The following is a 14630-nucleotide window of genomic DNA, read 5'->3' as shown; positions in this document are numbered from 1 at the left end:
ACCTCCCACTCACAAAGAAATGTGTTAACAGAGCATTAAAGGGAGTTTTCATTGCAGAAAACAAAATCCAGCATAGAAAAAAGTGATTACAAGAGCATTAGGCTGTTCACAACTTCCAAAGCATAGACAGTGAAGGTGTCAGAGAGCTCAGGTAGCAATGTGAAATGGTGCATATTTCAATGATATGTAAATCATTATGCACTACCTGTTGCATTCAGATCAATCAAGAGAATGCTGTTGATCCAAATAGTTGAGTGAAAAAGTTCTTTTTACAATACTTAGCAATTTGATAACATTTTGTGTCTTTAAGGCAAAGTAAAATACCAAGCAGCTAGGCAAGAATGGTTTTACTTTCGTATCTGCAAATATCCTGAGCTCCCAAGTCATCTAGCATTCCCTCTCATCTTGGAACGCTGGCAACCCTCTGCCCACTTTGCTGTCACCTGGTACCTCTCACCTGACTTTGCCCTTATTCTCTCTGTATATTTTTTCCCCAAGTCAGCTTTACATTTGGAAAAAAGATCATTAATAAGTGCCAAGACTCTTTTGAAGTCTCTCATTCGTCACCAGGTGCCAAATGTTTTAGAGTCTTCTTAAAATACATGTAATATTTGTTTAATGTATTTATTGGTCTAAATGGTATAGCACATATAATTAACCACATGCAGCTTCTTGGTGTGGCTGTTCATCTGTGTTCACAGGGACTGCCTGCAAGCTTGGAATGGGTTAATTTGCTTCACAGAGTACTGAGTGCAGTCCTAAAACATACCTTTTTTTTTCTAGCCATCCATCAGTGCATGAATACTATGACACAAATGACTACATGGGAGGAATTCATCAAGAAATGGACCGAGATGAGTTGGAATTAGAGGTATTTAGTCTTTAGTAACTATTTCATTTACAGACAGTGTGTGTCACGGTCTTTAGATTGCATTTAAACTGAAAAGGCTTTTCAGAGCAGCTATTTGTGATAGCATTGCTCATTAGCTACTTCGCAGGTAGCAAACCTTACTGATACTTTAGCAGTGTATTTAACTGTGCCATGGGCTGATGAGGAGATATTCCACTAACAAATTAACATAAATAATGAAGTCATTGATTCCATTAATTAAACTCTGTATAATGATGCTGACTTTCTGAAAATCTGAAAGACTTTCCAGCTTTGCTGAGTGGCAGGACCTGTTCCACAGAGTCGCAGTAAAAATGTGAGTTTCTACAGCTACTCCCCAGCTGAGAAACAGATGTTCCTGATCATATAATTTAGAAGTATTTTAAGCTTACAAGACCAGAATAGATTGGCCACTATAGTAAGCTGTTGCTTCCTTTTCCATTACTAAAAAGTTGCGTAAGTTACACACAAAAAATTACAGATAACAAAAGCTGAACCGCTCATGAAGGTATGAAAGTCCATAAACCACTAAAATCACTTGTGGTTTTAGTACTTCCATATCCCTTCAGAAGTTTATAATCACTTTTCTACTTCTTGATTTTAGTAGTCTGCTCTCAACCATACAGAGTACAGCATAGAAATTGGGGTCCTCAGCTCTGCAAGACACCTAAGCAGTACTGACTCACTAAAGTGTTTGCAGTCCTTTGTAATAAATAGCAGTATCTCAATGCTTCTAAATACTGCCAGCAGTCTGACCCAGCTAGTCCATTCAAGATTACCAGTAAGTGAATAGTTTAATCTTGGCTTGCTTGCACTTGTGATTGCTTAGATCTTGGTCCTGCTAACGCTTATTTGTCAAAGCAAGCGATGCTGACCTGTCTATAGCTCCGTGTAAATCGGGTAGATTTATCAGCAGCTTCCCTGGGAGCAGAGTTCAGTTGTTCTGTGAGCATGAAGCTGTTCCCTTCTATAAAAGTGTTTGCAGGATCAAGGACTAAAACCCCATAAAAAGTTTGCAAGCTGTTCTCAAATTCTGCAGATCTGGTAGCAATTCATCTCTGTATACAAACACAAATCAAAGGCAGGATAAGATCCAAGTGCCAGTAAAACAAATGCTGTTTAGCAGACTTCAAGGCCTTACTTTTCAAACAAGTGCCTTTTTTTTTCCTTAAATAAAAACAAATACAATATAGATTTCAGTCTTAAGGGGAAATGTAGAACAAATTAGTATTTTCTGCCAGTGCTTTTTCTTTTAGGAAATCTAATATTGTGGATACATTATATTGCTTCCATTAGAAGGTCAATCAGTTGAGCTGAAAATAGTTTAAACACATGCATTTTGCTAGCCTTAAACCGCAACATTAATAATTCTGACATTGATATAGTGCTTGATGGCAAAAGGTGATCAGCTCAGTAACACAGGGAGATCAACATTAGAAAAGTTTCTGTAGCCTAATAGTATTTCTTAAAAACCACTAAAGATTTCTGTTCAAATTGTAGAGACTATGATCAATGGTAAGGTCAAAGTGCTAACAGGGACTCAACCGGCTAGTTGCTTTTTTGTTTGCCTTTTGATAGATACATTTTAAAAGACCACAAAGGCACTGTTTCATTGACTGCAGCAGGAATGTCTAAAGTAAGAAAGCCATCAAGGCAGCCTTCTGGGTTTCTAGGTCCATAAAATGTGGTTTGAATTTAAATTAGAAGCTCCTCATCTAAACTTTTATGGTCTATAACTGACTGGTTAGTGATTTGTAACAAGTAAACGAGACAAAAATAGTGAAACACCCAAGTTCACAACAAGCTTCTAATGTAAGTATCTATAGGAAGGAATTTATGCTGGCAGTATTGCCAAGATGCTGAAATTGTGTTCTCGGTTTTCTCTCTCAACATTTGTCTTAAAATTGATGACTTGGAGGTAACTACCATATATTCCCTACTGCACAAATAAATAAATACTATTTCTTTTCTTTTGAAGTTTACATGCCACAAGGAAAGAGGGACTAAATCCTGAACTACTATTTTATTCTAAATTAAAAGTGCATGCATTCTTCAGAGGCACAGCCAGAAGTCATTGCAGGCTCATAAAGGAAGAATAATGTCACTCCAGGATTCCCCAGTAGCGTTCTGCATTAATATGTTTATTCAAACAAGTCTGTCCAGCTGTCAGACACACAGCCCAAGTGAGGGCTTTCTCAGCATGTTCGTTCTCTCACATTACAAAGGAGAACATTCTACATCAAAAAGGGAGCTGATTCTTGCCCATTTGACTTTCTGTCTTTACCTTTTCCTATATACAACTTGGAGGCAGGTCTGGCTTGCTTTTTGAGCAGCGATCTGAACTCAGCTGAATGACTAGTTAAGACCAAACACAGCTTGGAGATGAAAAACTATATGACATGTTTGCTAACTGCCAAGAAATCTCCCTTCTGATACTCTCACTTAGTCCTGGATAGAAGTGAGGTCTTCACATCAAAAGACTGAAGGAGGACAAGAGATTCATTCAAATAGCTCTTTGCCCTCCCAGCACACAGCTCCCACAGTGTTCCCAGCGTGAAACCACAACATCTGATCAGCAGAAAGATAAACACGCTGAGCACCAAAACACAAGCTTCAAAATTTGAAATTAATACTTCACTGCTTTTAGGAAACCACAAAATACAAGCTGTGTACCAGGATTTGTAGCTCTCCCCTTTACTGTACTTTGCTACTTTGTTTTAAACTTTCTTCTTCAATATGTCTTTGCCAGGGAGGGGAGGAGGCGAGAGGTAACTAAACGTGTGAAGCATTCGGCTCCATCACAAGCTCTCTGCAATTTTTGTTCCATCCTGGTTGTAAATTATTTGAACACATTTTATGTGAATATGTTTCTTCTCAAAGAAAATTCCTGCTCTGCAGGGAGCTGCACTGAACAGGAGCTTCTCTGAATACAAAGGACATCAGCCCCAGCGGTCCTGCTCCGGCAGGGATTGAGCATGTCAAGGTTTCAAAAGCAGTACCTTCCCTCTGCTTCTCAGCTGTACTTTCTAAGGCAAATATCGGCATGTTCTTTGTTTGGAACAAATCCTAAAGCGGTAAAACATTTCAGCTTGCTGACAAGCTAATACAGAAAGGTTGTCCTCCCTTAGCTCTCTGGGGGACTTTAACCTGGCCTTAACACCTCCTCCTGCCTCAGAAAGGTCTTAATTGTGGACCATTTGCCATCTGCTTGGCAAAGAGCCTGGGCATCCTTACTTAGGCATCCTAAACCTCTTTTCATCAGGGTGACAAGCACCCTTCTTCAGCTTTCCCTAGCACCACTGATGGCTTAAGCTAGTCCAGCCTCTCTGGTCTGTTCTCATCACAGAGCTGGGCTGCCACAGAAACCTCCAGCTACACTTTTACTTTTTTTTTTTTCTAGAGCAAAGAATTTCAGAAAGAAACCCTGTTTTAGAACATTTTCCTTCTCTGAAAAGTGAGGTTTTTGCTTTTTACCTACATTGAAAACCACATTTGTATGAAAGACAAATGTAAAGATCACTGTCTTTAGCTTGCAACAGCCAGCACTGCTGCTGTACCAGGGTCAGTTGCCCAAAGGCAGTGAGGTGGCCTCACTCAGTATAAAAGGAAATAGTTATTTATATTTATTTCCCTGACAGTTTTTTTTTCTGGATGAAACCTATTAATGGAATAGCAAAAAGGCAAGTCCTGCTGGTCGAGTATGTCAGAAGTCAGCACAGAAAAAAACCCACCACTTTTTACAGAGAGAGGCAAAAGGACAGAGCACTTGTCATGCAAGCTTTGGGTAATAGTTTGTGAATGTTTGAACTTTTTTTACCCATTGTTGTCCTCTCATTTCAGATCTCTAGTGCTCATTTCTATCTGGTTAGAGAAAGGATTTGGATTTTTATACATTTGCAGGCAGGCCATAATTTTAAATCAGCAGCACAATAATTCAATAATCTCTTGCAAATGAAGGATCTTTTGAGCTTAGAGAGGTTAATTTACTGTTATCACTTACTCCTAATTCATTATTATGACCAGTTGCAGGTATAATGTCATAGTGCGTGTTCATTTCTTGTCTTGATACAAATGCCATATGGATTTCAGCAATTATCTCTTTGAGCCCTCCTTGGCTCTAGGTTTGATATGGAGCCAATAATCTTTCAGACAGTTCCCTTGTGCAGACTCTGCTTTGAAATAGCATGAAAAAACTTCTCTTGAACATCTCTCAAAATGTCACTTCTACCTGATCTAAAGAAGCAGATCTTACTTATCTGTGTGTAAAAGTTCCATCATGTATGGAATTTGTACATTTATCATATTACCACAGCCTGGACGTTGCCACACTCTGTGGATACCACCGTTGACTGCTAACTAATTACTGCAGATCTAGACCGAGTGGCTGATACATTTCATAGAATCACAGAATGATGGGGGTTGGAAGGGAGCTTTAGAGATCATCTAGTCCAATCCCATTGCCAAAGCAGGTCCCACCTAGATCAGGTCACACAGGAACATGTCCAGGAGGGTTTTGAAGATGACTCCACACCCTCCCTGGGCAGCCTGCTCTCGTAATTATTTTATACAGAGTTCACCACAATAGTATCTGAGCCCCCACTTAGCATTAAATATATTTTCATCTCAAGACTGCACAATACACCAACTAGTCTGAAAGAGCACTTGTCTGTCAGGGCTCTGGAAACAGCCCAGCTTCTCTGCACTGCAGCATGAGTGCAGGATCAGACCCTTTGGCTGTCCAGAAGCGCAACTCTGAAGACAGAGGAGTAAGAAATGGCAAGTCCTGTGGCATTGCTAAACCCAGGGACTTACACCTTTAAAGTTCTCTAGGCCCATATTAATTAATTCCTGGTACAATTACACAGGCTACTATAATACCCATATTTGCAGCTGCCATTCTTGTATTTTCCCCTTTCATGTATCTGTGCATTGAACAGATCTGACTCTGTATACGGAAAATAACCTTTGCTTTGAAGATTCTGGTGTTGATTCTTCAACTCCAACTGGAATTGCACACTTTTATCTCTCCAATATTTCAGACCTTTATGATTATATTAAAACTTCAATGACATGAAGACCCATAGAAAGCAGCTGTTCCCATCTTTAAGTTCACAACATTATCATATTCGGGTAGCATCAAACCCACTTACTCTATTCTTACCAAGGACTAGAGGGATTGTACCCAAGGGTAAGTCTGTCAACTAATTACTCATAAAAATTCAGATTCTGAACACCTTCTCTGAAATGTTTTTGTTTGCTTTAGCTTTTGGCTGCCTTATTTATGAGCATGTTTTGATATATACAGTATTTCACTTACCAGATGATACACCCTTCAGTATATCACAGGTGATGTCTTGGATGGTGCATCTTAAATATAAACCCATACTTATTTTTTACTATAACAACACTCTTCATAGTTGTACACTGTTGGAAAAACACCAATTGTTATTCAAAGCTTGTGGCAGGTAAGAATGAATCCACTAGCTTGCTCCCTCATCCCTTCCTCTCCTCCTACTGTTTTCAAAACAGTAAACTAGAATAAATATATACAAATAAATTATATCTATTAAAACTTTCCCAAAGATATTAAATCTTTTTCATTAAAGTACGGAAGAAACAAGGGAAACATTCTAGGCCTGAATTAGGTCCAGTTCACAAATTGCTACCTCATCCCCAGTTCACACCACGATTAAAGGCAAAAGACACCTTGACTGCAACAGCACTCCCAGTGATAACTGAGATCAGAATTGAATCTGCTTTGTCTCATCTTCTGAAGAATTTCCATCTCCTTTCCAGAGAGCCCCCAGTGCTTTAGAAATCTGAAAAAAAAACCCACTAATAAAGCATTGTGTTTAAACCTTTAAGTAACAAAAGAGGGAGAAAAAAGAGCACCAGTTCACCATGGATACTATTGATTGAAAGCATTTAAATACCATCTGAAATGTCACTGACATTTACAGCTACGTTTCTTTTCAGAAAAAAAGAAGAAATTACACATGTTGACAAGTAAATAACATGAGATTGCTGATCTTGGCAGCTGTCATCTAGACGTGCCAATAAATTATTCATATCAGCTTGTTTTATTGTCTTGCCCCCTACAAATGGCAACATTCAGGTCAAAACAGAGATGCTCAGAAATAGCGACTCGTCCCTGGAAGAGAAAGGCCAAGCACAGGCCCACAGCTCAGGGTCTGCCCCAGGCTGGGACAGCCCTCAGGTCCCTCTTTCCCAGCCTGTGTCCCTTTGCCCCCTCTGCCTGGTCCCACTCCTTCCCTTCACAGCAATGGGCCTCAAGCCCCACAGCTACCTCCTCCATCCAGCCAGCATTAGCTGAGGAGGAGCAGGACCTTTCAAACCCTCTCTCACTGCCAAGAACTCTTTTAAGGATATAAAAACCACAACTACATTCAGTACTACCTCTACCTATGAAGAAACATCCTTCCTCCCTGCGGCAGCATCCCCAGGGCTGACAGCAGTCACAATCAGGTGTTTGAACATGTTAGGCTCCTGGGATGCCCCTCAGAAGTGAGAAAGCAGAGCTGAGAGATGCTACATGCATGGTCATGCAGACTCACACCAGCCAGAAGCATCTCACAGCCTGTGGGCATCTCTGTGGATTTTACAACCTTTTATACCAACCAGTGTTACAGAGCAGCAGCAAATGGGTGGGAAAAAATAACCCATGTGAAGTGTATCTCACAAAGCATAGCAGAAAAATGTATCTTTTTAAGATGACTTAAATGTCTTCAAGACTAACAAGACTACCAAAGAGCACTAGAATGATAAACTGTGACCTTCTGAAACCAAACTCTTGCAAGATATTGAAGTACTTATTATAGTTCTATTACCAATACCAAATCCTTTGCTGACAATATATTGATCTTCAGCCACGCTTTTGAGAAATTTATTACATCATTTCATGAAAATTACCTAAGTTAATATAATAGACTGCTATATTTTTCTCTGAAAAGCCAGAAAATTTCCCTGCTTATAAGGAAATATACATCAGCTGCAGCAAATATCGAAATCATACTTTATAAGTGTTTTAGCATTTGAAGACTTACCACTAAATGAAATATAGGTAATTTTTCTCTTTTAAAATCAATAAAAGGTCTGTTTTCAAAATGACTTCATATTGATTGAAGGGTCAGAAATGCCCCAGGTATTGATTGTCTGCACATAATCACGTTTTGCTCAGTAAGTTAACCTCGTCTACAAGTGAAATGAAAAGAGATCCACTATATCACTTAAGCAAAATATTTTCATTGCATTTGAAAAATTGCTTCCATCAGTCACCAGTGCCTCACTGACAGTGGATTTTCCTTTTTTTCTTTTAAACCTCAGGAAGTAGATTTACACAGAGTGAACAGCCAGGACAAGCTTGGCCTTACTGTGTGTTACAGAACGGATGATGAAGATGACATGGGTATTTACGTGAGTGAGGTAAGACTGATCCACAACTTGGCTTTTAAACTGCAGTGTTGGGCATTTAAGACTCTTGTCTTTTGTTTGTACTGTGTTCAAAAAACCAGCCAGAATGCAGTCATTGAAGAAACCTAATTATTTTCCTTTCCTCCAGACCGAGGGAAGTCCTGCATCTATTGAAGTCAAACTTGGTTATATTAACATTTAGTATTCCTTTTTCCTCCAGCACAGTCTCAGCATTCAATTACAGATGACATTTTCAAAGTATTTTTAACATATCTGCCCTGCAATTTTTGTTTTGAATTATTCCAAAAACAATGTTTAAAAAAATAGCCAAACCTTACCCACTTTTTGCAAAGTGTTGTGGCCTGTTTGTCTCTCTTTGCCCTCTGTCGTGAAATAAGGAGCATTTTATACATCATGTTTTTAACACGCAGATCCATTTCAAGTTAGTAGCAGCAGTTTGAGGAAGGAAACTCATAGTAAATCTAAAAATCTTCTATCAAAATGGATCACTGAGGACATAATCCTTCCTATTCTGCATGCAAAACCTGGTCAGAACAGTGTGTTGTAAAAGAAAAGGTGACATGATCCAGGTGAACCTGCTTCTGCAGGGGGGTTGGACTAGATGATCTCTAAAGATCCCTTCCAGCCCTACCATTCTATGATTCTATGATGAAGTAACTCAATAGCATGCAAACCTGGTAAACCTACATTATACAAAAAATATGAAAATGTTTTAGTTTTGGCTTGATCATTTTAATTTGCATTTCACCTTGTCTGACATAAGCAAGAAAGAGTCCTGTAATCACTAATTGAGATGCAAGGGCCACAGATACAGCAGCAGTGACAGACACACTGGCTTACAGTATCAGCCGTATCAGCAATACTGGGTTTACAATGGGAAGTAAATACCAAGCTCTCAACCTCCACAGCACTCACACTTCTCTTCTGTTGTAGATTGATCCCAACAGTATTGCTGCAAAAGACGGTCGACTCCGAGAAGGGGATCGCATTATCCAGGTGTGTAAGTGGTTCAGAGTCTGCTAACACAATATAATCTGCTGCAGTGTCTTTCAGGATGATTTTTACAAATCAGTCCCTTGGACTGGCAGCCATCTGCTTCCTTTTCACTTTCTGGGGATGATGTTTCCCTTTCCTCTGCCATATCTCAGTCAGATTTTGATGGTCCTGGGTAAAGTCTATACTTGCCCTACTCTGCAGGCTGTGTTGTGTCAGCAGATGCTGTCTGTTTCCAGCACATATTCTGATACACTTCTGCTTCTGAGTTTTCATTCAACCACAGAAACCTTCCATTTTGGCCCAAGTAACTATTGATCTTTGCAGAATCTCTCTGGGCAGCCCTGTTTAGTCATGGGAACGTTAGTACTTGTTCAGCAGGCTGAACATTCAGGGCTGTGTGCCAGAATGAGCTGTCTTCCAAGGCCAACAACCTACAGCACAGAGGCTTTGTGAGAAGTCTTCTGCACAGATGCTGACATAAGTAGAGTTCCATGTCCCATTCCATCTCTGGGAAAAGTATCCACAGCCTCCCCTTTCCCACAAAAGGATGTTCCTGCTCCTTTCCACCTACCAGACCTGATGATATGATTCTGCTCCTGCCTGACTCCTCCTCTAGTTTCTGTCCTTGTGACAGGCTCTGCACAATCACACGCAGAGGTGTGCAACAGTTTCACATGTCCAAACCAACACCCTCGCCAAACACGGCTGGAGATGTGACCATGGCTTGTGCTGCACTGGGATCTATCTGGCTGTGGAACTCATCTTGGCAGCATTTAAGTATCCCTATGAAAAGATTCATTGTGTTGCTCTTTTCTTTAAAGATCAACGGCATAGAGGTGCAGAACCGAGAAGAAGCTGTGGCACTTCTCAGCAGTGAAGAGAGCAAGAATATCTCCTTACTTGTTGCAAGACCAGAAATTCAGGTATTGTAGCAACAACAAAACCCCTGCTCTTGAGTCTTAACTAAAAGAGTTGCTGTTTTGCAGAAAGCAGTTAACTTGAAGAATTTTAACTTACCTAAATCTATCAAATCTACCTAAAACCGTATTATACAGTTTGACTGGATATATATATAGGGTCTAAAATAATGGAATTCAGCAGTCATGGTACTTATAAATTGAACTTTTAAATAAAATATATATATGTAAGACATTCTGTGATTTATATATGCTGCAATGCTATTACAAACATCAGCCCAAGGTATTATGGATGGTTTCAAGCCATAGCTTTGAAGAACATACTGAACTCTAATTCCTATAGCTATTGATTATTCATTCATTAAAACACCTATTATTTAGCCCTTTATACACCACCTCTAATGGAGTTAAATACTGTCAAGAAGCATCCCCACAGCTGTAATAACAGGCTGATCCAGATCCCTTTGTAGGGCAGGGATTAGCACAACAAAGATGTCCAACAAACAGCCGTGAGCACTATTGTTTGATCCCTGTCTGCTCCTCCTGCTGTGAGCAGCCCTAGCCAATGCACCTGGAGACACGGGGTCAGGCTCACCACTGTCCTGTTAGCTGAGATGTTTCTGATCTTTCCCTTGGGGATAATTGAGGCTGGGAGTAAAAAAAGCCTTACAGAGCCCTAGCCAGCGTTTTTCTCTCTGGGCCTCGATGCTGTCTTGCAAGAGGTGGGTTGAAACTTTGGGCTCTGGAGTGGTTTTATCCATCCTAATCCAGGCATGCACAAACCAAAAGAGCCCTGACCCCTAGAAGTATTTCTATGGATGAAAATTGTGTCATATATAAAAGGCTGTTGAAGATAAAACCATGCTGCTGGAGATGGAGGCATCTGAGGGGGAGGCAGAAGAGTCAATTAGCCACCCTTAGCACAAGATGTGTGCTCCTTCCCAGCACACAGCAGCACTGCCATAGGAAGGAACCTCCTAAGATTTCCCAATTGCTTTCTACAAAGAAGAAATATAATTTATGTCAGTCTTCATTCTTTTGACAACATTCTTTTGGGTGTTCCCCCCCTTTTCACATAGCTGGATGAAGGATGGATGGACGATGACAGAAATGATTTTCTGGATGACTTGCACATGGACATGTTAGAGGAACAGCACCACCAGGCAATGCAATTTACTGCCAGCATGCTTCAGCAGGTACTGCCCTTCTGTTGTGCAGTGGTGTCAGAACTCCACATTGCACTCAATATTCTAATATTGAGCTTGACTGAATACACTTAGTGTCTCAAACAACATTTGAGGCAAAAGGACCTTCTGTAAAATCAAGGTAATACCTGACTGTCCACTGACTTCCTCTTGGGGACAAAAATGTTTTAAAATGTTGCCTTTTTGCAACATTTTGCAACTTTGCACCTTGTGACAGCATGATCACAGTTCTTAGAAATCCACTGTTCTAACTGTGATCAGCAAGAGAAGTACAAACTGGCTGTGTGGTAGGTACACCAGGCAGAGAGATAACGTACAACATGTCCTGTTTCATGTGCATGCACAAAGTGACAACAGCCTGCCTCACAAACCCTTAGAGTCCAAATGTAAAACTCAGGCAAACAAACACCCTGAAATGTTTTATGTCCTTGCAATAATTTCTCTCTCTGTCTTTTAATTTTTGCTGTTAGAAGAAGCACGAGGAGGATGGAGGTACCACAGATACAGCCACTATTTTATCCAACCAGCATGAGAAAGACAGTGGCGTGGGGCGCACAGACGACAGCACTCGCAACGACGAGAGCTCCGAGCAGGAAAACAATGCGGATGATCACACCACCTCCTCCAACACGTTAGGGAGCCAGAAGAAGCTGACCTACAGTCACGACACACTAGGAAGCGGCGATATGCAGTTCAGCAATGAGTCGTTTATCTCAGCCGACTGCACAGACGTCGACTTCCTTGGCATCCCCGTGGACGAATGCGAGCGATTCCGGGAGCTGCTGGAACTGAAGTGCCAGGTGAAGTCTGCCAACCCTTACAGTCTGTATTATCATCACAGCACTCTGGATATGAGCAAAAGCGACCAAGAAAGTGTGGACAGAGAGCTGGAGATGCTGAATGAGGAGCTGCGCAATATCGAGCTAGAGTGCCTGAATATTGTGAGAGCTCACAAAATGCAGCAGCTGAAAGATCAGTACCGGGAGCCCTGGATGCTACATAACAGCGGGTTCCGCAACTACAACACGAGCATCGACGTTCGCAGGCATGAGCTCTCAGACATCACGGAGCTCCCTGAGAAGTCTGACAAGGATAGCTCGAGTGCATACAACACCGGCGAGAGCTGCCGGAGCACACCGCTCACGCTGGAGATCTCCCCTGACAATTCCCTGCGCAGAACGGCAGAAGGCATTAACTGTCAAGGTAACGAGGGGGCAGTGGCATATAATGTCTCCCAAAAGAATTTATTTGCTAGCTCGGAAAGTCATGAATCCAGCACTGGTAAATGCCATGCCTCTGCTAAAGATCCCGACCTTGGCAAGCAGCTGGAAAGCAAGGAGAGAAAAGCAAGTGATGGAAGCAAAAGCCCTACTCATGGTCAAAAACCTTCTGGTTCCTACGCCTCCCCGTACCATCACTCTCCGTATAAGCACGCTCATATCCCTGCCCATGCGCAGCACTATCAGAGCTACATGCAGCTGATCCAACAGAAGTCGGCAGTGGAGTACGCACAGAGCCAGATGAGTCTGGTGAGTATGTGCAAAGACTTTAATTCAAGCCAGAGCGAACCAAGGATGGAGTGGAAAGTCAAGGTGAGAAGCGATGGGACCCGGTACATTACAAAGAGGCCAGTCAGGGACAGGCTGCTGAGAGAACGGGCCATAAAGATTAAGGAGGAGCGCAGTGGTATGACCACTGATGATGACGCCATAAGCGAAATGAAGATGGGCCGTTACTGGAGCAAGGAGGAGCGGAAGCAGCATTTAGTGAAAGCCAAGGAGCAGAGGAGGAGGCGTGAGTTTATGATGCAGAGCAGGTTAGATTGCTTGAAGGAACAGCAAGGTGCAGAAGAAAAGAAAGAGATGAATATCATTGAACTGAGCCACAAAAAAATGATGAAGAAGAGAAATAAAAAAATCTTTGACAACTGGATGACAATCCAAGAACTGCTAACCCATGGAACAAAGTCACCAGATGGCACACGGGTGTACAATTCCTTCCTGTCAGTGACTACTGTATAATCACCATTGCTAAGTTATGTACATAAAACACTACCATTGGGGTAGAAATGAATGCCTCGTTCAATGTGGCAAGATTTTTGTATATAAGATACAGCCATCGAGTTTATAGTTCAAATACTGAACTCTACACTGTGGGTGCCCAGATCTCCATTATAAAGTGGAGAGGAAGCTTGCCCATCTCCTTCAAAGGCAATATTAGCAGTGCTTTTTGGAACACTGATAGTACTTTTTTACTTGTTACCTTTTACATGAAGTGTATAAATATCAGAAATGTATTAACCATACTTACACAGGTAATTTGCTTAAACTATATTCATATTAAAAGGTACCCATGCTTTTCTTTACCGAAAAACCCGCAACAAACCCACCAGAGCAACTGCACATAGGTATTGTTTTTGTGGAACACGACTTTGTGATATTATTTTGCCATTGTTCACTTCCACACAGAGTGCTGTTTATCAATATTTAGCTCAAGGTTTAGACTCAGAGTCACTCTCCTGTAATGTTTAACAATTATCAAACAGCAGTTTTTAGAGTTATGCTCAATGTTTAAACATTTTTCTTTTTAAGGTTTCTGCAGAAAGTATATAGTTTTCATCTGAAAAGCCTGAAGCAAAGAACACCATACTGCAGCTTTAAAGGGTTTTAAAGCATGTTTGCAAATGTTGCAACCTATTGAAAATATGTGCATGTACAGCTAATTTGTTTATATAAGACAGTTTGTGGAATTTGAAAAGCCCATGGTAGTAACTGTTTGCTATATAGATTTGAATGTATTGAATTATGAAAACAGTTTCATTAAACCATCATTAGCTCCAAACGTTAACAAGTAAAATGAAGTAAAATAAATTATTGTTTTATATTTCAAACTGTTTTATATTCTTTTGACTCCCTTCTGGTTTCACCCTGTAGATTGTTCTTTTGAGCGTAGCTCCTGTGCTGCAGAAATGCTTGGACAGCCCACTGGAGTCAAACCTAACACAATAATCCACATCCCCTCTTTGGGGAGAATTTGGGTTGAGGTTTTCTCAGGGGAAGGAGAGATGGGAGGGAAGAGGCAAGAGAGAAGGACAAGGAATAGCAAGAGTAGAATCAAGTGATGTGTATCTTCACCTTACAAGAAACTTAAGGTGACCTGTGAGAAAGAAAT

General features: G+C 40.9%; 1 protein-coding gene across 1 annotated transcript in view; it reads left to right on the top strand.

The window, feature by feature from the left end:
• Positions 1 to 14296, top strand: part of PDZRN3 (PDZ domain containing ring finger 3) — a 135333-nt gene extending 121037 nt beyond the window's left edge. The window contains exons 5-10 of the mRNA XM_062008193.1: positions 784 to 871; positions 8234 to 8332; positions 9275 to 9337; positions 10159 to 10260; positions 11334 to 11450; positions 11930 to 14296. Of these exons, the coding sequence (XP_061864177.1) occupies positions 784 to 871; positions 8234 to 8332; positions 9275 to 9337; positions 10159 to 10260; positions 11334 to 11450; positions 11930 to 13480 (2020 nt within the window). The 3' untranslated portion in view covers positions 13481 to 14296. The remainder of the gene's footprint in view (positions 1 to 783; positions 872 to 8233; positions 8333 to 9274; positions 9338 to 10158; positions 10261 to 11333; positions 11451 to 11929) is intronic.
• The last annotated feature ends 334 nt before the right edge of the window (positions 14297 to 14630 follow it).

The sequence above is a fragment of the Colius striatus genome, chromosome 15, assembly GCF_028858725.1.
Source record: "Colius striatus isolate bColStr4 chromosome 15, bColStr4.1.hap1, whole genome shotgun sequence".
NCBI lineage: Eukaryota > Metazoa > Chordata > Aves > Coliiformes > Coliidae > Colius > Colius striatus.
Note: the sequence above shows the minus strand (reverse complement) of the source record. Positions and strands in the feature narration are given on the sequence as shown.